We start from the raw sequence: 25,784 nt of genomic DNA, 5'->3' as shown, positions 1-25,784 counted from the left end.
ATTTTCAGCTATACAACATGTATTATTTGAGTGCATTCTACACATTTGGCAGGATAGTCCTGAGTCACAACTGGAGATTAGATAATTTTCAACCATGATTTGGCTTCATTACTAGAGATTTTTTTATCTTAGACATGTTATTAGCAGACCTACAATTTATCTAGCACATGTTAGTTAAAGACATACAATTTTATCTAGCACATGTTAGTTATAAACATACAATTTTATCTAGCACATGTTAGTTACAGACATGCAACTTTATCTAGCACATGTTATAGACACAATTTTATCTAGCATATGTTAGTTATAGACATACATATTTATCTAGCACATGTTAGTTATAGACATATATTTTATCTAACACATGTTAATTACAGACACACAATTGTATCTAGCACATGTTAGTTACAGACATACTTTTTATCTAGCACATGTAAGTTACAGACACACAATTTTATCTAGCACATGGTAGTTACAGACACACAATTTTATCAAGCACATGTTAGTTACAGACATACATTTGATCTAGCACATGTTAGTTATAGACACACAATTTTATCTAGCACATGTTAGTTACAGACATACATTTTATCTAGCACATGGTAGTTACTGACAAACAATTTTATATAGCACATGTTATTTACAGATATACATTTTATCTAGCACATGTTAGTTATAGACAATTTTATCTAGCACATATTAGTTACAGACACACAATTTATCTAGCACATGTTAGTTACAGACACACAATTTTATCTAGCACATGTTAGTTACAGACATACTTTTTATCTAGCACATGTTAGTTATAGACATACAATTTTATCTAGCACATGTTAGTTACAGACACACAATTTTATCTAGCACATGTTAGTCATAGACATACAATTTTATCTATCACATGTTAGTTATAGACATACAGTTTTATCTAGCACATGTTAGTTATAGACATACAATTTTATCTAGCACATGTTAGTTACAGACACACAATTTTATCTAGCACATGTTATTTACAGACATACATTTTTTTTGTAACATGTTAGTTACAGACATACATTTTATCTACCGGTAGCACATGTTAGCACATGGTAGTTACAGACACATTTTTATTTAGCACATGTTAGTTACAGACATACAATTTTATCTAGCACATGTTAGTTACAGACACACAATTTTATCTAGCACATGTTAGATACAGACATACATTTTATCTAGCACATATTAGGTATAGACAGTTATCTATTAACATGATAAAGACTGTATGTTGCACACTAGAGGTTTTGACTTTAATCATGTTGTTTAATCATGTTGTTGGGTTGCTTTTTTTATCCAATGTATTTTGTTACTGTTTACCCAACATTGTATTTTAACACTTTTATTCATACATTTTGTCATAAGTGAAAATGGAGAAACCCTCATTTTCCTGATTGACAATCAACATTCCTTCCCTTCATACTGGTCAACCTGACTGACAGTCAACATTCCTTCCCTTCATACTGGTCAACCTGACAGTCAACATTCCTTCCCTTCATACTGGTCAACCTGACTGACAGTCAACATTCCTTCCCTTCATACTGGTCAACCTGACAGTCAACATTCCTTCCCTTCATACTGGTCAACCTGACTGACAGTCAACATTCTTTCCCTTCATACGGGTCAACCTGACAGTCAACATTCCTTCCCTTCATACTGGTCAACCTACATACTTTGGTACTGACATGATTTATAACAAACTTTTCTTAAATTGTCTGTTTATAAATTTATAAATATTTAAGAAATTAAGGTTCAACTCCCTGAAGCAAAGTTCACCTTTATATATGGATTTGGCTATTATTTAAAGGTCTTATATGGTCATAATAGCTCTTCAACTATTTTGGTTAAGGATGTAGTCATGTCAGGTTTAGAAATTTTTGTCAGATGTTCGGACTCCATGGGTTTTTCCTACGATAAAGGGTAAAATATTTTGCCCCATATCACCCACCATTTTTTTCATAGAAGACTTCAATAGCTCATAAAAGATAGTTACCAAAATTTAAGCAGATTCTAGATTTCTTTTCTTGTGATTTGAGACCCAAAAAATGCCAATGCTAAATTATAAGGTAAAGTCCGAGTCAGCCTTTTCCCGCCATTTTTTTAAAATCAAATATCTCGAAAAGGAATTCCACAACCTATCATTATTTTTAGCTTATTTTATTTGTTCCTTAACCAATGCTCTTCTGACTTATAGTATCAATTTTAAATTCTAGATTTTTTTAATTTCATCTGACCACATCCTTAATATACATCCTTGGCTTTTAAATATTCAGTTTTGAGTGTTCCTGATGGAATGAAGGTGAATCAAGAAAAGCACTTTGGACACAAGAAATTTTAGATTGTTTTCATATTTTATTAACCATCAGATGTATTGTTAATTTTATTTTCATCCTGAATATGCATGAGATATTTGCCACTGATTTCTAAGCAAACAGCAATCAATCAATAGATTAAATGGAGAAATGTCATTTCCCACTAAATGTAATTGTAGAATGTGTATTGACGTGACTTTAGTAGGTGGAAATGAATTATAATCTTGACTAAAGTCAACAACAAAAATTATCTTTATCTTATTGTTTTTCTCCAAGCGCAGTTAATCTTTCGTATGAAAATACCCACAAGACAAAAAACAATGATTAATTGATATTTGTAAAATCAGTGCTTCAATTATAGATGATATTTTAAAACGATGGCAATAATTTTTATTGTGTACAGCAAAAACAAAATACTTTTGGGAGGCATTATTTAAGAAAAAGCAGTCATGTGTGAATAAGAAATGAAATCATATTCGATATTGATTAGATATTTAGATTTTTTTTTTGTGTGTGGGTTTAATCATCTCTTTAAAGTAATATTACTACAGATAATGAATTTTTATCATCCTTTATAGCTAGTAGGCAGTTTTGTTTCCTGTTTTAATGTACAGGCAAAAGATACCTTAGGAATATTTAAACTAATAAGTCGAACAGGAACTGACAGTGCCATGGCAAAAATTGAAAAAAAAGGACCAGAAGACAAGCAACAGTCTACAAAACACATTATAGAAAACTAAATCAAATTGAGAATGGAAATGGGGAATGTGTCAAAGAGACAACAACCCGACTATAGAACAGAGAACAGCAGAAGGTCACCAACAGGTCTTCAATGCAGCGGGAAATTCCCGCACCCGGAGGCGTCCTTCAGCTGGCCCCTAAACAAATATATATACTAGTTCAGTGATAATGAACGCCATATTAAACTCCAATTTGTACACAAGAAACTAAAATCAAAAATAATACAAGACTAACAAAGGCTTAAGAGGCTCCTGACTTGGGACAGGCGCAAAAATGCAGCGGGGTTAAACATGTTTATGAGATCTCAACCCTCCCCCTATACCTCTAGCCAATGTAGAAAAGTAAACGCATAACAATACGCACACTAAAACTCAGCCCAAGAGAAGTCCGAGTCCGATGTCAGAAGATGCAACCAAAGAAAATAAACAAAATGACAATAATACATAAATAGCAACAGACTACTAGCAGTTACTGACATGCAGACTGAGCTACACGAAGTGCCAGTTGATACTTGTACATTGTTTTGACAAATGCCATATTTTACAATAGGATGGCAAGTTTTCTTGACAAAGATCAAGGTTTTCTCCCGGCATTCACGCATCCTCCAGTTTTCTCCCGGCATTCGGGCATCCTCCACCAATAAAAACTTACTACCACAATATAGTCAATGGTGCTTTAAACACCAACAATCAATCAATCAGTCATTCACAAAAATCAAATCTTGACTCAGGCCAAATTTTGTTTTACTAGAATAAGTAGACAAAAAGGGAATACTGGGGATCTGAAAGGCCTGCTATGAAATTTGGGTTTCAATAGTTTGTTCATGGATTCAATACTTTAGAGGATTAAATGATGAAAAGGAGGTTTTTACAATGTATGGGATAACAGGTACCAAGTAACACCTGGGTACTAGTATCCTATTACCTCCAAAATGTTTCCCCTATTACTCTGGTAAATGAACAGTTTAAAAAGAATTACTTAATAGTGTAGAATTTACATTTGTTTCAAAAAATGAATTAAACTTTAGGACTTTCCAGAGCTTGCATTTCCTATCATAATTTCCTTATGATAGGGTTGCTGCTTACAAGGAAACTAGTTGCTCAAGTTGAAATCATCCCTCCGAAAATTTTAGGAACATCATCACTAGTTGGTTGATCGTTATGAAAAATCAGTTTCACAGATGACGACTGATACATTCCAATTGTTGTATCCACAATCCTGTCCTCTTCTCCTTGAATGTGACCTACCAAATTTGACTTATCACAGGCTTTGTACTTACATGAGCCTCACAACGGATGCCTCCTATGAAGCAGGATTTGCTTACCCTTCCAGTGCACCATAGATCACCCCTGTTTTTTGGTGGAGTTAAGTCTTTAGTTTTCTATGTTGTGTTTTGTATAATGTTATTTGTCTTTCATCCTATTTTTATACGACCGCAAAAAAATTTTGTGGTCGTATATTGGTATGACGTTGGCGTCGTCGTCCTTTTTCCGGCGTCGTCGTCCGAATACACATTGGTTTTCGCACTCTAACTTTAGTTTAAGTGAATGGATCTTTTTGAAATTTGACCATAAGGTTAAATACCACAAAAGGAAGGTTGGGATTGATTTTGGGGGTTATGGTACCAACAGTTAAGGAATTAGGGGCCAAAAAGGGGCCAAAAATAAGCATTTTCTAGTTTCCAGACAATAACTGTGGAACGGTGTATGGATCTCTCTGAAATTATACTACAAGTTTCCATACCACAAAGGGATGGTTAGGATTTGCTTTGGGGGGTTATGGCTCAAACCGTTTAGGAATTAGGGGCAAAAAAGGGGGAAAAACAAGGTTGTCCTGGTTAATGGACAAATACTTTAGTACAAAACATAATTTAAAGCAGTGTAAGGGAGATAAATCAAAAACATCATTGAAATTATCTCCCTTACACTGCTTTTAAATTATGTATAAAGTAATGGTTAATGAACAATAAAGATAATTTAAAACAGTGTAAGGGAGGTAATCCAAATACAACGTTTTGGTTACTTCCCTTACACTGCTTTTAAATTATGTTTAAAGAAATGCATATTTATAAAGGAAGACCAGTAAAAATATCTGCAAATGTTGCATCTTTTTTTTTACAAAAAAATCCATATGAAAGATTTGACACTATATTTTTAATTCTATTATAAAATAGATTAAGTTAGCACTATGGTAAATTTAAATGGGTAATTATGGTTGCCAACTCCATTGGAAATTTGAATTGAGATTTTGACCATATCTTGAGGGAAAGAATTTTTTGGGGGAAAAAAGGGGGGGGGGGGGGGATAAAAAGAAATTGTGGGGGGTCAATTTTTTCTCATTTCAGATTTCAGAAATTAAAAAGAATTATTCTTCAAATATTTTTTTCTTTCAAATTTCAAATATTGAAAAATTTCAAGAAGTAATCTTTAATTGCACAGTATGGCGCATTAGATTTGTAAAATCTTTGATCACATTTATTTATTTGTTATGCCAAATCTAACAGTGTATTTAGATTTTTAATTTTGGGTCCAGTTTTCAAATTGGTCTACATTAAGGTCCAAAGGGTCCAAAATTAAACTTTGTTTGATTTTAGCAAAAATTGAATATATGAGGTTCTTTGATATGCTGAATCTAAACATGTATTTAGATTTTTGATTTTTGGCCCAGTTTTCAAGTTGGTCCAAATTGGGGTCCAAAATTAAACTTTGTTTGATTTCAACAAAAATTGAATATATGGGGTTCTTTGATATGCTGAATCTAACCATGTATTTAGATTTTTTATTTGTGGACCCCATTATCTAATTGGTTCATATTGAGGTCAAAAGGGTCCAAAATTAAACTTTGTTTGATTTCATCTAAAATTGAATTATTGGGGTTCTTTGATATTCCAAATCTAACCGTGTATTTAGATTTTTAATTTTGGGTCCTGTTTTTTAAATTGGTCTACATTAAGGTCCAAAGGGTCCAAAATTAAACTTAGTTTGATTTTAACAAAAATTGAATTCTTGGGGTTCTTTGATATGCTGAATCTAAACATGTGTTTATATTTTTGATTATGGGCCCAGTTTTCAAGTTGGTCCAAGATAGGGTCCAGTATTTAAACTTTGTTTGATTTCAACAAAAATTGAATATATGGGGTTCTTTGATATGCTGAATCTAACCATGTATTTAGATTTTTGATTATAGGCCCAGTTTTCAAGTTGGTCCAAATTGGGGTCCAAAATTAAACTTTGTTTGATTTCATCAAAAATTGAATTATTGGGGTTCTTTGATATGCCAAATCTAACCGTGTATTTAGATTTTTATTTTGGGTCCCGTTTTTTTTAAATTGGTCTTCATTGAGGTCCAAAGGGTCCAAAATTAAACTTATTTTGATTTTAACAAAAATTGAATTCTTGGGGTTCTTTGATATGCTGAATCTAAACATGTGTTTAGATTTTGGATTATGGGCCCAGTTTTCAAGTTGGTCCAAGTTGGGGTCCAAAATTAAACTTTTTTTGATTTCAACAAAAATTGAATATATGGGGTTCTTTGATACGCTGAATCTAACCATGAATTTAGATTTTTTATTTGTGGACCCCCCTATCAAATTGGTTCATATTGAGGTCAAAAGGGTCCAAAATTAAACTTTGTTTGATTTCATCAAAAATTGAATTATTGGGGTTCTTTGATATTCCAAATCTAACCGTGTATTTAGATTTTTAATTTTAAGTCCCATTTTTTAAATTGGTCTACATTAAGGTCCAAAGGGTCCAAAATTAAACATAGTTTGATTTTAGCAAAAATTGAATTCTTGGGGTTCTTTGATATGCTGAATCTAAACATGTGTTTAGATTTTTGATTATGGGCCATGTTTTCAAGTTTGTCCAAGTTGGGGTCCAAAATTAAACTTTGTTTGATTTTAACAAAAATTGAATATATGGGGTTCTTTGATATGCTGAATCTAACCATGTATTTTGATTTTGAACATTGGACCATAATAGGTAAATTAAAAAAATTCAAGTTCTTAGACCACATTCTTTCTGTGTCAGAAACCTATGCTGTGTCAAATATTTAATAACAATCCAAATTAAGAGCTGTATCAAGCTTGAATGTTGTGTCCATACTTGCCCCAACTGTTCAGGGTTCGACCTCTGCGGTCGTATCAAGCTGCGCCCCAGCGAAGCATTTTATTGTTATTTTGCCACGGCATTGTTAGATTGTTTTCGACTTATGAGTTTGAATGTCCCTTTGGTATCTTTTGCCTCATTTATCCATTACTTTACTCTTTAGTGAAAATTTCACATGTTTCATTGCATGCTAATATATATATAAGATTTGAAAATATTTTATTGAATTGAATTTCAGTTCCTGGAATACTTTATTGCAAAAACAAAAAAATAGGTATACAGTTCTTACATTCATACTACGACACTTCTGTTTATAACTTGTAATTTCACGTGATAATGGAAATTTTATTCACTTAGGTCTCTCTTAAACAAAACTTAATATATTTCCCTTGGATGGCTTGGAAACATTTATTATATTACATTTGATTAGTTTTCATAAATTTTCTATCACAGATTATTTCATTCCAAACATAAATTCATAATTGATTTTGATAATGCAAAGCCGAAAGTACAAATTTTGATGATTTAGTCTTTTTTTAGGAACGGAAAAATTCGTGTTAGCAATCTTCTGTTTAATTTTTTGGTTCATGTGTTGTACATGCTTTCTTAGTTGTTTTTTATTCTCCTCTTTTTGTTCTTTCAAACCTGTTGTTGTTATGTCCTTATTTAACTTTTTATACGACCGCAAAAAAATTTTGCGGTTGTATATTGGTATGACGTTGGCGTCGTCGTCGTCCGAAGACACATTGGTTTTCACACTCTAACTTTAGTTTAAGTGAATGGATCTCTAAGAAATTTTACCCTAAGGTTCAATACCACAAAAGGAAGGTTGGGATTGATTTTGGGGGTTATGGTACCAACAGTTAAGGAATTAGGGGCCAAAAAGGGGCCAAAAATAAGCATTTTTGTAACTTCCAGACATAACTTGTGTGTTAGTGTATGGATTTTTCTGAAAATGTACTACAAGGTTCCATAGCACAAAGGGAAAGCTGGAATTGAGTTTGGGGGTAATTGCCCAAAACGTTTAGGAATAAGGGGCCAAAAAGGGGCCAAAAATAAGCATTTTTCTAGTTTCCAGACAATAACTTGTGTTCAAGTGTATGGATCTCTCTGAAACTGTACTGCAAGGTACCAAACCACAGAGGGAAGGCTGGGATTGATTTTGGGGGTAATTCCCTCAAAATTTTATGAATTAGGGGCCAAAAAAGGGCAAAAACAATCATTTTTCTAGTTTCAGGACAATAACTTGTGTGTAAGTGTATGAATCTTTATGAAATTGTACTGCAAGATTCCATATCACAAAGGAAAAGCTGGGTTTGAGTTTGGGGGTAATTGCCCTAAAAGTTTAGGAATTTGGGGCCTAAAAGGGGCCAAAAAACAAGCATTTTTCTAGTTTCCAGACAACAACTTGTGTTCAAGTGTACGGATCTCTCTGAAATTGTACTGCAAGGTACCATACCACAAAGGGAAGCCTGGGATTGATTTTGGGGGTAATTTCCTCAAAATTTAAGGAATTAGGGGCAAAAAAGAGGCAAAAAAACAAGCATTTTTCTAGTTGCAGGACAATAACTTGTGTGTAAGGGTATGGATCTTTATGAAATTGTACTACAAGGTTCCATATCACAAAGGGAAAGCTGGGATTGAGTTTGGGGGTAATTGCCCTAAACGTTTAGGAGTTTGGGGCCAAAAAACAAGCATTTTTCTAGTTTCCAGACAATAACTTGTGTTCAAGTGTATGGATCTCTCTGAAATTGTACTGCAAGGTACAATACCACAAAGGTAAGGCTGGGATTGAGTTTGGAGGTGATGAATCATAAAGGGGGTTCAAAAAATTTGAGGGGGGATTTTTTTTTCCTTTTTTTTCTTTAAAATTTTCCATTTTAAATTGGTTATTTCTGATTTATATATAAAAGCAAATAATGATGATATGGTTTGAATACTGTAAATTCAGAAATTATTGCGAGGTTTTTATTAATGCGAATAATGCGACTCGGTGAGTATCGCAAAAATAAGAACTCGCATTCTGATAACTGAAACATGGACCGGTATGCAGATTTTTCGAAATCGCAATAATTTTACTCGCATTTTTGTCTATTCTTGTAAAATCGCAATAATAAATGCACGCAATAATTTCTGAATTTACAGTAGGTAAATTAAAAAATTTCAAGTTCTTAGACCACATTCATTCTGTGTCAGAAACCTATGCTGTGTCAAATATTTTATCACAATCCAAATTCAGTGCTGTATCAAGCTTGAATGTTGTGTCCATACTTGCCCCAACTGTTCAGGGTTCGACCTCTGTGGTCGTATCAAGCTGTGCCCAGCGGAGCATTTTATTTTATTGGCCGATATTTTTTGGGGTTTATGTAATACCTCTAAATGTGATTATTTGAGTACAAGCACTGTGGTGATTTATAGTTAAGTCCTAATTGTAAAAAGGAGGCCTGACCTGTCTCGGATGAATGAGTTTTGTCAGTAGTTCATCTACGCCCTGTGATCTTTAGCCTGTCAACAATGAGGTTTACAGTTCAAATCACGCTCGTGGCTGGTGTTTTTGACTCCAACCTAAATTGACTATGATTGCTACTTTTCCTGTCATAGTGGTTCTCTGACTTCATCCACAAATAAAAACTAGCAACCATGATATAGCCAAGAGTGCTAGAATATGCATGAAACACAAAATATGATTAATAGGATGTTCGCTACTCTGTTTCAGAATAACAAGCTTTTCAAAAGACTTATAAAATTATAGTATATAAGTAAAGGAACTAAAGAAAAGGAGAAAAAATTAAGGGTGCTTGTTTTCGAGATATAAGCCTTTGAAAATTTGGCGGGAAGTGATTCTCTTTAGATTTTTCATACTTTTAACATTGTCATCTTTTTTCTTTATGACTATGAAAACTATGAAAAAATAACAAGGATTTTATAAGATTTCCAAATATGGCTTTTAAAACAATTTATAATAAAATTATGAAAAGAAAAGTAGGGGTTAGTGGACAAATTTTTTAAAGGGCAAAACATGGATTAAACCAGAGGATTCCGAATATCTGGCAAAAATTCAAAAAAAAGAGGAGTGAACATCCTATATAGGAGTTATTTGATACATACTAATTATATGGTCTTCAACATTAGACCAATTTCGATACAGTATGTTGAGCTCTAAATCTTCCAGAGTTAAAAATAGTTGTGAATAAATAAAACCGAAGCTCAAAGATCTTCATTAAGTACCATTATTTCCTAAATGTTAATAAATATATATGAAGATAAAGATAATGAGGTTCTAAACATGTGACAGAAACAGAAACATGTGGTGGTGCTAAAACTAGGTTTTTTTTAATGATCTCTGACCCTGCCCTTTAATATTGATGTTGATCAATGGATTTACAAATGTTAAGGTGGTACCCAACACCTTGACTAATACTAATTTGGCTCGTTTAATTTTCCTAAAAATTTGACAAAATGTTTACTTTGACCCTTTGACAAAAATATAAAAATTTCAAATAATTTGAACCAACCACTTTATCAGAAAAATTTCACTGGTTATATAGCAGTTTGACAAACACTAATTTTGATCATTGAGAAGCTTAATATTTCCTTAACAATACAACGTAATTAAAACGTTTAGCTGATTTTTACAGAGTTATCTCCCTGTAGTGTTAGGTACCACCTTAACCATATATAAATGAATGTATAATAAGAATTAATACAGGAAAATATCAAAATAAGAAGCACTTATTCAAAATAATGGTGTTGTTCTTTTTTTTTCTTGATGTATGTAAATATATGATCACAATTGTCCAAAATTAGAAAAGTTACCCATTAGGTCTTTATGTTAATTTTATTTTTAAAGTGTTTACTTGATGGAGTAAATGTTAATAGTGAAACAGTCTTCCAATCAAAACAAAAATAACATAAATGTGATGTGCTTAGAATGTCTTGTTTCATTGTACCATTGTAAAATTAACATAAGATACCTAATGGGTAACTTTTTTAGCTCACCTGGCCTAATAGGCCAAGCGTGCCTTTCTCATCGCTTTGTGTCTGTCATCTTCTGTTAACTTTTACAAAAATTTTCTCCTCTGAAACTACCCTGCCAAACTTCAGTTTAACAAAATTTGGCCACAATCATCATTCAGGTATCTAGTTTGAAAAAATGTGTCTGATGACCATTGCCTGCCAACAAAGATGGCCTACATGGCTAAAAATAGAGCATAAGGGATAAAATTTTTACCTATTATATTGAAAACTGTTACAAATAGAGAAAATCTGAAAGGGGCAAAAATTTTCTAAATGTTGAGCTCTATCTATTGTTCGTTTTCGTCCAAAACTGTCAGACGACTTCTTAAAATGATGAATTTTACCATTTTTATAAATTTTTGCCTTATTATCTCAAAAATTATAATAGATAGACAGAAACTTTAAATAGCAAAAACGATCAGCAAGACAAGATCTACAAATAAGTCAAACATCTTTAGTCGACTCCATATTAGAGCTCTTGTCCTAAAATGACGATTTTTACTAATATTTTGCATTTTAAACTTATATCTTAAAAAAACTATATTAGATAGATGTAAACTTTAAATAACAAAAATGATCAGCAAGACAAGATCTACGAATAAGTCAAAAATGAGCGAAATTGTTAGTCGACTCTTTAATGAAGTTAATTGCCCTTTATTGACAATTTTTTCCCATTTTCATACGAGCGTTTACGGGACATTGCCCATTTATGGGATGTGTTATGGTATACTGTTTTCCGTCCATTCGTTGTCAACATGTCAAACAATAATTCAAAAACGTCTTAACCAATTTGTATGAAACTTTGGTTTATTGTTTATATCTTTAGACGTAAGCTCCCTTTCGATTTTTATATATTTTGGATTTTACGTTTCCGAGTTGTGTGGTTTTATTCATTAAAAAAGGGGGATTTTCCAGTTTTCAGACAATAACTCAAAAGTACTTTGAGCAGTTTTCATGAAACTTTGGTGAATTGTTTATATCTATTGACGTGAGCTCCTTTTTGATTTTTATAAATTTGAGATTTTACGTTTATGAGTTATTGGTTTTTATTCATTAAAAAAAAGGGATTTTTCCACTTATCAGGCAATAACTCAAAAGTTCTTTGAGCAGTTTTCATGGAACTTTGGTGACTGGTTTATATCTATCAAAATAACCTATTATTTTTTTTATAAATTTCTGATATGACATTGAGGAGTTATGGAACTTTATTCTTTGAAACAGCGACGGGGCATAGCATGGGGCAGCTTATTATTGCCTATTATCTTGAAAACTATTATAGATAAACAGAAACTTTAAAATGGAAAATTTATCAGAAGGATCAGATCTACAAATATGTCAACGTGACTGAAATTGTCAGTTATCTCTTAATAGGGATATTCCCCTTTAATGATGTTTTTTACTAAGAGGGGGCCATTTTTGAAGATGCAGGTGAGTTTAGTTATTGATCTAAAATTATAAAATTAATAAAGTTTGTATGTATCATATATTAACATACATCAAGATGAAAATGTTAATTTGAAATAATGGATTTTTGCCCCCCGTGTAATTCGTTGCGGGGGACATGGAAATACCGGGCGTCTGTCCGTCCGTCCGGTGTTGTTAAGCTCTCTCACATGTACAATTCTTGCCAGATTTTTATGAAACTTATATCATAGGTTTATATCAGCAATAAGTACGTCTTGAACGAGTTCGAAAATCAGTGCCGTTCAATTATTTTTAAAAGAGCTATGCCCCTTGTTAAGATTTTTTTTTGCAAATATATACAAGTCAAGAGATAATATAATAGATAACAAAAACACAAGGATAATCAAAATAATACTAAACAATACCATTAAAGAATGCTCACAGCTACTGAGAGGAAGGAAGCTTAAAGCTTAATGATTCTGTTTAAGGATAATTACTGTATCTCTTACAGTTCTTTATGTCTAGACAACAATTAATTCGAAAGGTGATACTTCTTTATTTGAAGATGTCCTATTAGATTATGTATAAGACTTTTGGAAGACTTGTTTTTCGGTATAAGTTAATTTAAAGACTAGACCAGCATGACAATTTGATGAGTTAAAGGTGATGATTAAACTGACATTTCTAAATGTTTGTTGTTGTTTTCTTTTACTTTAAATTGAAGTCTGGGTTAATTAGAGAGAATATAAAAAAAGCAATTAAAGAAAAAACAATTAAGTACTGCAGAATCATTATTATTCGTTGGATACTAATTTTCGTGGGTTTCGTGGGAACAGGTGAACCACGAATTTATATGCTCAACGAATTACAAATGTTTTATTGCCTTGTAAGTTGTACGTAGACATTGACAAAACCAAGAAATCAAATATCCACGAAAATGCAAGTTTTCCTTAATCCTCGAAAATTGGTACCCACGAAAATAAATGAATCTACACTATAAGTGATCTAAATTCCTGATTGGGTAATGGTTTGCCTGCAACATTTTCATTTATATCTATTTTGTAAACAAGGATTATAGACTTACATAGTATTGATCTGAAATTTGACATTTAGAGAAGTATCTGCACCAATAATGTTTTGTTTAAGGAACAAGAAACACATATTTTTATGCCCCCGCCATAGGCAACGGGTGCATTAAGTGTTACCCTTGACCGTCCATCCTTCTATCTTTCAGTCTTTCTGTTCTTCCATCTTTCTGTCCTTCAGTCCTTCTGTCTTTCCGTCCGTCCATCCGTCTCACATTTTCGTTTTTTTTTTTTTTTATTTAGCCTTTAATTATAGTGTATGAACTTTAATTCTCAACATCCAAATTCCTACCAACATGTCTGTGTATCAATACATTCTGACTACACTGACAAAGAGATCCCCCCTTTTCATTGGTCATACTGCCAGACAGGAGAATTCTGGATAACAATCTTTATACTCCAGTTCACCAGTAACAAGAAAACAACCTTTCATTGTCTGAATGTCAAAGGCAATCTTAAATAATTGTTCTATTTATAGATAGCCAAACTCATGGAAAAGAACCAAAGAAAAAACCATGGAAACCGAAATCCTTTTTCCCGTTGTCTGGTAGGAAAGAGGCTAGAGGAAAAGAACCAGTACTGAACGACATTTTGATCCTGGCCAAGCATATATTTGGTGAGTTTGTTTAGTTACAGTCCTAGTCAGGTACTTTGGTTGTCAGACACAAGTTAGTCACTAAGCATTTTGCTTAAAATGTGGAATGAACAAACTAACAGAGTGATTAAAAGTCATTTCATCATTTTTTATGAAATATTGTATAATAATCACTGAGTTTCAAGTTCAACATAATTTTAGACATTTTTTGTAAATTAGTTGAAGTTTTCTTTTATATTGCTTCAAATGTCAAGGTCAAAGTTACTTAAAATAGAATGAAATTAGTGCTAAAAATAGATTTCTAGATTAAAAAACACCAGAGTCTTTGATAGTATTGAAACCAGACTTGCATATACAATGTACACGGTCATATATAAAGTACCGAAGATCCATTTTGATTTTGAGATTATTGTATTTAGGTAGTAGTTACTTAAAATGATCTCATAAAAGTGCAGAAAATGGTTTCTCTATGAATCTATCCGTGCTTTTCCTACAGTTATGGTCAAAGATAGATAACTCAATTAAAAATATTGCCTAAAATATGTTTCTTGCTTAAACCAATGCAATGTTCAATTTAAATGCACAGTGCAAAATGAAAGCAACCTTAACTGTACAGTCTTCACAAACACCATGATTAAAGTTTAAAATTTTCAAAACAAAGTGAGCTGTTCAAATTATTTGACACATTACATCTAGAAACTTTAACCAAAATCTGTTTTTTTGTCAGAAACCGCTATTATAAAAGCGAATTGAAACTAAATTTAGTTAAAATATATTAATTGTTTAGTTTCAGATTATGCTTGGGATAAAATTTGAATATATTGGCTCAGGCCATGTGAAAATTTCCAATATATCTTTGGCTTGTATAAATTATTTCTTAAACAATAATACAAAATAAAAATAATTTAAAAAAATGGTTTATAATTGATCGACAATGTTTTTTTTATACGACTGCAAAACAATTTTGTGGTCGTATATATATATTGGTATGACGTTGGCGTCGTCGTCGTCGTTCTCGTCCAAAGACACATTGGTTTCGCACTCTAACTTTAGTTTAAGTGAATGGATCTCTTGAAATTTTACCATAAGGTTCAATACCACAAAAGGAAGGTTGGGATTGATTTTGGGGGTCATGGTACCAACAGTTAAGGAATTGGGGGCCGAAAAGGGGCCAAAAATAAGCATTTTTGTAACTTCCAGACATAACTTGTGTGTTAGTGTATGGATCTCTCTGACATTGTACCACAAGGTTCCATATCACAAAGGGAATGCTATGATTGATTTTGGGGGTAATTGCCTCAAAATTTTAGGAATAAGGGGCCAAAAAAGGCAAAAAACAAGCATTTTTCTAGTTTCATGACAATAACTTAGGTGTAAGTGTATGGATCTTTATGAAATTGTACTATAAGGTTCCATATCACAAAGGGAAAGCTGGAATTGAGTTTGGGGTAATTGCCCAAAACATTTAGGAATAAGGGACCAAAAAGGGGCCAAAAATAAGCATTTTTCTAGTTTCCAGACAATAACTTGTGTTCAAGTGTATGGATCTCTCTGAAATTGTACTGCAAGGTACTGTAACGTGTAACCAGGCGTTTATATCTTAAACGTCCGTTCCAGTAAATACTTGGATTCAAGCTGTCCATAAACAATACGGCAATACTATTACTATCTATATTATGCACAATGAACTAAAATATACACACTGACTCTTTGCCGATATAAAGTAACAACGGACAATTATATATATACAAATATAATACAATAAACAGCCTGTCCTCAAGATGGGACGGTCTGTCACTAAAAGACAGTATGGCTGGTACAGTCTGTCTGTATCAGACAGTGTGTGCTGGTACAGCCTGTCCTCCGAGTGGGACAGTCTGTCACTTCCGGACAGTGCGGGCTGGTACAACTTGTCCTCCGAGTGGGACAGTCTGTCACTACCAGACAGTGCGGGCTGGTACAGCCTGTCCTCCGAGTGGGACAGTCTGCTATGTCAATCCTATCAACGTGTACGTCCACTTTGTACCTAGTACAAAGTGTCCTCTGAATATCAAGGCTCTTCTAGCACTTAATATATCCGACGTACGCTCTGTTGAAGTATGACAGCTCATCGACAGCCAACCGATAGCCTCAAGTGCCGTTTCTCATTCTCTTATATACTCGTGGTCGATACCACTATTTCCTTGATAGGGATGTTCTCTATATATTACCCTTACGGAGCATAGAGAGTCCCTTACGGTCACCCCTATAACTTTCGACCCGGCCACTTATTTTCCCGCCAAACGTCTAAATCCACACAACGCTTCCTTCAGAGTGAAACATGCATTGATACAACAAGATTCTCCTGATTTGTAACCATAACCATCAAAAAAAACATTACATAACCCACGCCTCAATCTACATGCGTCCCGCATGATACATTTAAAATTACAAAATTTAATTCAACAACATTTATACACAATCTGAATTTTACTTATTTACATAATCAGCCATCCAGGCTGGTCTCTTACTCTCGTGACGACCATTGTCCTCCTCTAATCTTATTGAGGCACGCTTCCTTTTCATTGGGCGTTTTTTCCTGTTGCACTTAGTGCAACTAGTGACATATGCTCTCACTTCAGATTGCAAACCAGGCCAATAGAAAGACTGGCGTATTTTATCAAGAGTCTTATGCGTACCTAAGTGACCAGCATACTCTGTGTCATGGCAGTATTCTAATACTTGCTTGCGCTCCGACATTGGAATTACCGCTTGTAATTTCACAATGTTCCGTTCCCGATCGTCGTGGCGTCTAACTACTACATCACCGTGGACCTCTAAACAACCAAACTGACTCCATAATGACCTAAGAAAATATCCCTTACTGGATACCTCATTGTATTGTGGCCTTTGACCCTCTGTCAGCCACCGCTTAACACGTTTAAGGTCCGAGTCATTCGATTGTAACTCTATTAAAGTCAAGTCTTTACCTTTGTCTGGTATCTGACTTGTAACTATGTTGACCTGGCTTTGTTCTCTCTTAGAACAATCACGGTTCGTTTTTAACTGTCTATCTGATGTTAACCGACATGGGTTTCTGTGAACATCAGCCTTTCTATTTTGAGTACCTTGAAAAAGTAGGGGAACCTTAAAGTTATCGAAGTGTAATAAGTTAGCAGATACGTCAATCAAACACTTATTTGTTTTCATAAAGTCTAAACCTAGAATACCATCGACTTGTAGGTCAGTTACAACGGCCTCTGAAGTAAACTTCTCTTTACCAAAATCAAGTGTAAAACTACCCTTCCCCTTGAGGCTTAAATAGTTGTCACAGACGGACTTAATCTGTGACTGAGTTTTACTCATATGCGGTCTATACAAGTCAGGAATTGAATCATACACTCTTGTAGAAACTAGAGTAAGCGTAGCTCCAGTATCAACCACAAACTTGACCGGTACATCTTGAATGCTCAACTCAACAAACATTCCTGCATCTTCTGATGCTGAAACAACAACAGCGCCTTTGTCATTGTTTGAAGATTTAACTTCAGACTTCAGTGTATTAACCGTACCGTCCGTTTTAAAATTGTTCTTATGTGTTCCCTCCGTACTTTGTTTCTGATTATTATTGGGACAATTTCTTGCAAAATGTCCTATTTGTCCACAACTGAAACAAGGACCACCCCTTTTTCTGTTGCTTTGAGTGTTATTGGTCTTCCACCTTAGTTGGAACTTTCTTTTGGACTTTAATGCTTTAATCTCTTTTGTTAAGGACAGTAAATTATTTTCAATCTTCTGCATCCACGTCGTCATTTGTCCCATAGATACAGTCATATCAGGACTATTAGGTGCTTCTGTCCGTTCGTCACTAGTAGTATGTCGTAAGTGACCCATACTTTTCAGTGTTCTACTCTCAGCCTTGTTATAAGCTTCAAGCTCAACCGCCAACCGTATAGCTTCGTTAAGACCTTTTGGACGAGACTGTTTAATTCTCAGTCTCATTTCTGAGTCTACTAGCGCATTTATAAATTGTTCTTTAGCGAGCGTGTCCCTTAATTCTAACGGGGCAGTCGGGTAGGCAAAATTAGAAAGTCTTCGAACAGACTGACCTAACCCCGGCAAAGTATCGCTTGCTTTTTGTCGACATTCCTTGAATTGAACACGATAGAGTTCAGTCTGACTAGATGGAGCAAAGCGTTCCTCCAGTGCGTTTACTAGGTCTGAAAATATTTGTCTCTTTTCCTTTGGTAAATCACCAAGGACTGCTTGAGCCTGTCCAATCAGTGACACGGCCAAGAACAAACCTTTTTGATGTTCAGACCACATATTAACTAGGGCACACATCTCAAAGTGTGATAAGTAATCCATCCAAGGAGTATTGCCATCATATTTTGATGGTTTGATTTTAACATCGTTTGAACCAGAGCAAACAGTGTGAGCAGTACTTTGATTTTTGGTTAAATACTGTTTATCTTGCCCTATGGATTTCCTATTACTCATGTGAGGATTTGATATGATATCCCCATCTGGCAAAGGCAGTGTATCACCCACGGCCAATCCACTATGTGCTGATAGAGACGGCCCTGTCGTCACTACTCCTGAATCATGATCTTTATTTGCAATAACCTTTGTACGTACACCCTGATCTTTAGGTGTAGAAGATATAAAGCCAAGTCCATGTTGCATTGTGCTTTCACTAAGAGACTGTATTTGTCTACTTATTTCAGCAATCTGATCGTCAATATTTAACATATTCATTGCAGTATAGTGCAAGTCAAATAAAACAATTATAGTGTTATAATCTTTTATTAAATAATACACTCGTGTTACAACTCAGCCGTGAACTACAACTATGCCTCACGGTTGATCCGCTTTAATCTTTAAAATAAACACTGATGTCAACTGACAACAAATTTAGTGACAATCAATCAATCAAATAGTATTTGATAGACAACTTGAATCCCACCGCTGCCACCAAATATGTAACGTGTAACCAGGCGTTTATATCTTAAACGTCCGTTCCAGTAAATACTTGGATTCAAGCTGTCCATAAACAATACGGCAATACTATTACTATCTATATTATGCACAATGAACTAAAATATACACACTGACTCTTTGCCGATATAAAGTAACAACGGACAATTATATATATACAAATATAATACAATAAACAGCCTGTCCTCAAGATGGGACGGTCTGTCACTAAAAGACAGTATGGCTGGTACAGTCTGTCTGTATCAGACAGTGTGTGCTGGTACAGCCTGTCCTCCGAGTGGGACAGTCTGTCACTTCCGGACAGTGCGGGCTGGTACAACTTGTCCTCCGAGTGGGACAGTCTGTCACTACCAGACAGTGCGGGCTGGTACAGCCTGTCCTCCGAGTGGGACAGTCTGCTATGTCAATCCTATCAACGTGTACGTCCACTTTGTACCTAGTACAAAGTGTCCTCTGAATATCAAGGCTCTTCTAGCACTTAATATATCCGACGTACGCTCTGTTGAAGTATGACAGCTCATCGACAGCCAACCGATAGCCTCAAGTGCCGTTTCTCATTCTCTTATATACTCGTGGTCGATACCACTATTTCCTTGATAGGGATGTTCTCTATATATTACCCTTACGGAGCATAGAGAGTCCCTTACGGTCACCCCTATAACTTTCGACCCGGCCACTTATTTTCCCGCCAAACGTCTAAATCCACACAACGCTTCCTTCAGAGTGAAACATGCATTGATACAACAAGATTCTCCTGATTTGTAACCATAACCATCAAAAAAACATTACAGTACCATACCACAAAGGGAATGCTGGGATTGATTTTGGGGATAATTGCCTCAAAATTTTAGGAATTAGGGGCCAAAAAGGGGCAAAAAACAATCATTTTTCTAGTTTCAGGACAATAACTTGTGTGTAAGTGTATGGATCTTTATGGAATTGCACTGCAAGATTCCATATCACAAAGGAAAAGCTGGGTTTGAGTTTGAAGGTAATTGCCCTAAAAGTTTAGGAATTTGGGGCCAAAAAGGGGCCAAAAAACAAGCATTTTTTCTCATCACTTGTCGTCCGTCATCATCCGTCGTCGTCATCCGTCGTCGTCGTTAACTTTTTACATTTTGAACTTCTTCTAGAGAACCACTGAATGGAATGAAACCAAACATGGCATGAATGTCCCTTATGAGGTGCTGACCAAGTGTTGTTACTTTGAAGTCGATCCATCATCCAAGATGGCCGCCAGCGGGGGACTTAGTTTAACATAGGACCCTATGGGAAATACATACAAATGTCTTATTTTAGAGAACCACTGAATGGAATGAAACCAAACATGGCGTGAATGTTCCTTTTGAGGTTCTGACCAAGTGTTGTTACTTTGAAGCGGATCCATCATCCAAGATGGCTGCCAGCGGGGGACTTAGTTTATCATAGGACCCTATGGGAAATACATACAAATGTCTTCTTTTAAAGAACCACTGAATGGAATGAAATCAAACATGGCATAAATGTTCCTTTTGAGGTGCTGACCAAGTGTTGTTACTTTGAAGCCGATCCATCATCGAAGATGGCTGCCAGTGGGGGACTTAGTTTAACATAGGACCCTATGGGAAATACATACGAATGTCTTGTTTAGAGAACCACTGAATGGAATGAAACCAAACATGGCATGAATGTTCCTTATGAAGTGCTGACCAAGTGTTGTTACTTTGAAGCATCCAAGATGGCCACCAGCTGGGGACAGTGTTTAACAAAGGACCTTATGGACAATACATACAAATGTCTTCTTTTAGAGAACCACTGAATGGATTGAAACCAAACATCGCATGAATGTTCCTTATGAGGTGCTGACTAAGTGTTGTTACTTTGAAGCTGATCCTTCAACCACGATGGCCGCCAGCTGGGGGACTTCCTTTAACATAAGATCCTATTGGAAATACATACAAATGCTTCTTCTAGAGGTGCACTGAATGGAATGAAACCAAACATGGCATAAATGTTTCTTATGAGGTGCTGATGAAGTGTTGCTACTTTGTTGCTGATTTACTGTACAAGATGGCCACCAGGATTTTTTATTAAATTACAGGGCCAATATTAAACCAAATTTGGCCTCACTCATTACAAGGGTATCTGTTATGATTTTAATCTATTTTAACATGATTTCCAAAACCAAAGTAGAATCAGGTGAGCGACACAGGCTCTTGAGAGCCTCTAGTTACATTTTGAACTTCTTCTAGAGAACCACTGAATGGAATGAAACCAAACATGGCATGAATGTTCCTTATGAGGTGCTGACCAAGTGTTGTTACTTTGTAGCCGATCCATCATCCAAGCTGGCCGCCAGCAGGGGACTTAGTTTAACATAGGACCCTATGGGATTAATACATACAAATGTCTTATTTTAGAGAACCACTGAATGAAATGAAACAAAACATGGCATGAATGTTCCTTATGAGGTGCTGACCAAGTGTTGTTACTTTACAGTCAGTCCATCATCCAAGATGGCCGACAGCAGGGGAACTTAGTTTAACATATATAGGACCCTATGGGAAATACATACAAATGTCTTATTTTAGAGACCCAGTAAATGGAATGAAACCAAACATGGCATGAATGTTCCTTATGATGTGTTGACCAAGTGTTGTTACTTTGCAGCCGATCCATCATCCAAGATGGCCGCCAGTGGGTGACTTAGTTTAACATAGGACCCTAAGGGAAATACATACAAATGTCTTCTTTTAGAGAACCACTGAATGGAATGAAACCAAACATGGCATGAATGTTCCTTATGAGGTGCTGACCAAATGTTGTTACTTTGCAGTTGGTCCATCATCCAAGATGGCCGCCAGCGGGGGACTTAGTTTAACATAGGACCCTATGGGAAATACATACAAATGTCTTCTTTTAGAGAACCACTGAATGGAATGGAACCAAACATGGCATGAATGTTCCTTATGAGGTGCTGACCAAGTGTTGTTACTTTGCAGTCAATCCATCATCCAAGATGGCCACCAGCAGGGGACTTAGTTTAGCATAGGACCCTATGGGAAATACACACAAATGTCTTCTAGAGAACCACTGAATGGAATGGAACCAAACATGGCATGAATGTTCTTTATGATGTGTTGACCAAGTGTTGTTTCTTTGCAGCCGATCCATCATCCAAGATGGTCTCCAGCGAGGGACTTAGTCTAACATAGGACCTTATGGGAAATACATACAAATGCCTTCTTTTAGAGAACCACTGAAAGGAATGAAACCAAACATGGCATGAATGTTCCTTATGAGGTGCTGACCAAGTGTTGTTACTTTACAGTCGGTCCATCATCCAAAATGGCCGACAGCGTCGGACTTAGTTCAACATAGGACTCTACGGGAAATAGATACAAATGTCTTCTTTTAGAAAACCACTCAATGGAATGGAACCAAACATGGCATAAATGTTCCTTATGATGTGTTGACTAAGTGTTGTTACTTTGCAGCCGATCAATCATCCAAGATGGCCGCCAGTGAGTGACTTAGTTTAACATAGGACCCTAAGGGAAATGCATACAAATGTCTTCTTTTAGAGAACCACTGAATGGAATGAAACCAAACATGGCATGAATGTTCCTTATGAGGTGCTGACCAAGTGTTGTTACTTTGCAGTTGGTCCATCATCCAAGATGGCCGCCAGTGGGGGACTAAGTTTAACATAGGACCCTATGGGAAATACCTACAAATGTCTTCTTTTAGAGAACCACTGAATGGAATGGAACCAAACATGGCATGAATGTTCCTTATGAGGTGCTGACCAAGTGTTGTTACTTTGCAGTCAATCCATCATCCAAGATGGCCACCAGCAGGGGACTTAGTTTAGCATAGGACCCTATGGGAAATACATACAAATGTCTTCTAGAGAACCACTGAATGGAATGGAACCAAACATGGCATGAATGTTCCTTATGATGTGTTGACCAAGTGTTGTTTCTTTGCAGCCGATCCATCATCCAAGATGGTCTCCAGCGAGGGACTTAGTTTAACATAGGACCTTATGGGAAATACATACAAATGCCTTCCTTTAGAGAACCACTGAAAGGAATGAAACCAAACATGGCATGAATGTTCCTTATGAGGTGCTGACCAAGTGTTGTTACTTTACAGTCGGTCCATCATCCAAAATGGCCGACAGCGTCGGACTTAGTTCAACATAGGACTCTACGGGAAATAGATACAAATGTCTTCTTTTAGAAAACCACTCAATGGAATGGAACCAAACATGGCATAAATGTTCCTTATGATGTGTTGACTAAGTGTTGTTACTTTGCAGCCGATCAATCATCCAAGATGGCCGCCAGTGAGTGACTTAGTTTAACATAGGACCCTAAGGGAAATGCATACAAATGTCTTCTTTTAGAGAACCACTGAATGGAATGAAACCAAACATGGCATGAATGTTCCTTATGAGGTGCTGACCAAGTGTTGTTACTTTGCAGTTGGTCCATCATCCAAGATGGCCGCCAGTGGGGGACTAAGTTTAACATAGGACCCTATGGGAAATACCTACAAATGTCTTCTTTTAGAGAACCACTGAATGGAATGGAACCAAACATGGCATGAATGTTCCTTATGAGGTGCTGACCAAGTGTTGTTACTTTGCAGTCAATCCATCATCCAAGATGGCCACCAGCAGGGGACTTAGTTTAGCATAGGACCCTATGGGAAATACATACAAATGTCTTCTAGAGAACCACTGAATGGAATGGAACCAAACATGGCATGAATGTTCCTTATGATGTGTTGACCAAGTGTTGTTTCTTTGCAGCCGATCCATCATCCAAGATGGTCTCCAGCGAGGGACTTAGTTTAACATAGGACCTTATGGGAAATACATACAAATGCCTTCCTTTAGAGAACCACTGAAAGGAATGAAACCAAACATGGCATGAATGTTCCTTATGAGGTGCTGACCAAGTGTTGTTACTTTACAGTCGGTCCATCATCCAAGATGGCCGACAGCGTCGGACTTAGTTCAACATAGGACTCTACGGGAAATAGATACAAATGTCTTCTTTTAGAAAACCACTCAATGGAATGGAACCAAACATGGCATGAATGTTCCTCATGAGGTGCTGACCAAGTTTTGCTACTTTGTTGCCGATTTACTGTTCAAGATGGCCACCAGGATATTTTATTAAATAACGGGACCAATATTAAACCAAATTTGGCCTCAATCATTATTTGGGTATCTGTTATGATTTTTATCTATCTTTACATGATTTCTAAAACCAAAGTAGTCAGGTGAGAGCCTCTAGTTCTAGTTTCCAGACAATAACTTGTGTTCAAGTATATTGATCTCTCTGAAATTGTACTGCAAGGTACCATACCACAAAGGAAAGGCTGGGATTGAGTTTGGGGGTGATGAATCATAAGGGGGTTATAAAAATTGGGGGGGGGGGGGGGGGATTTTTTTTCCTTTTTTTTCCTTTAAAATTTTTCATTTTAAATTGGTTATTTCTGATTTATATATAAAAGCAAATAATAATGATATGGTTTGAATAGGTAAATTAAAAGTTTTTAAGTTCTTAGACTACATTAATTCTGTGTCAGAAACCTATGCTGTGTCAAATATTTAATCACAATCCAAATTCAGTGCTATATCAAGCTTGAATGTTGTGTCCATGCTTGCCCCAACTGTTCAGGGTTCGACCTCTGCGGTCGTATCAAGCTGCGCCCAGCGGATCATTTTATTTTTAATGACCTTGATTTTCCATTATTAATTTTTACTGAAACAGGAAATAGCATTTATCTAAGCGTAGACTTATCAAATATTGTTATTTTTTTAGTTGACATTGAAAGAGCAGTTTTTATATGATTTGAAAAGTGGCATTAAAAATAATTAGTTTAGCAAAAAAATTGGTATGTTTTCTTTCCTTTGAACAGAAACAAATTCCTCATTGAACAAGATATTTGTAAAAAATTGAGCAAATTGATGATAGTTTGCATGCCAAAATTAAAAAAAACTCATTTCTCCTGACCCCTGACCTTTTCAAAATAGAGTAATATTACTTGATTCTAGGATGTGTGATTGATATCACTAAACTTTGCTCTGATTAGTACCGATTATCAGGTTGTCTGCATATAATTTATTATTTACTGATATTGTAAAATATCAGATGCGAGTCACAATATGAAGTTTTTTGTCGAGTGAGCGCAGCGAATGAGTTCAAAAAGGCTTTATATTGTGTAGTGCAGCCAGTAATTAACAATATGAATATGCAGACAACCAGATAATAAATTGATGGGGTTAAATTTGCATAGTTTGCAAGTTTTTCTTTGTTTCATCAGGAAATTGGCAATGACTTGATAAGTTTTGATCAAATGCATCAAAGTTGGTTCATTCATTATTACATCTGTCATATGTTCAGGTCAAAGTTGTTAAGGCAGAGTCAACATATTTGACGTCAAAAAGCCGTGATATGCAATTTTATCAAGAGCTGAGCAGAGTGATACAGATATTGGGATGACCAATAAAAGCTCT

At 35.4% G+C, this 25,784-nt stretch overlaps 1 protein-coding gene across 1 annotated transcript in view; it reads left to right on the top strand.

The window, feature by feature from the left end:
* LOC127716177 (gem-associated protein 5-like) overlaps positions 1–25,784 on the top strand; it is a 265,274-nt gene that overhangs the window by 126,449 nt on the left and 113,041 nt on the right. Inside the window, exon 17 of the mRNA XM_052222302.1 lies at positions 14,177–14,314. Coding sequence (XP_052078262.1) covers positions 14,177–14,314 — 138 coding nt within the window. The remainder of the gene's footprint in view (positions 1–14,176; positions 14,315–25,784) is intronic.

This window comes from Mytilus californianus, unplaced genomic scaffold (assembly GCF_021869535.1).
Source record: "Mytilus californianus isolate M0D057914Y unplaced genomic scaffold, xbMytCali1.0.p SCAF_9, whole genome shotgun sequence".
In the NCBI taxonomy this organism is placed as follows: domain Eukaryota; kingdom Metazoa; phylum Mollusca; class Bivalvia; order Mytilida; family Mytilidae; genus Mytilus; species Mytilus californianus.
This window is presented reverse-complemented; position numbering and strand designations above follow the sequence as displayed.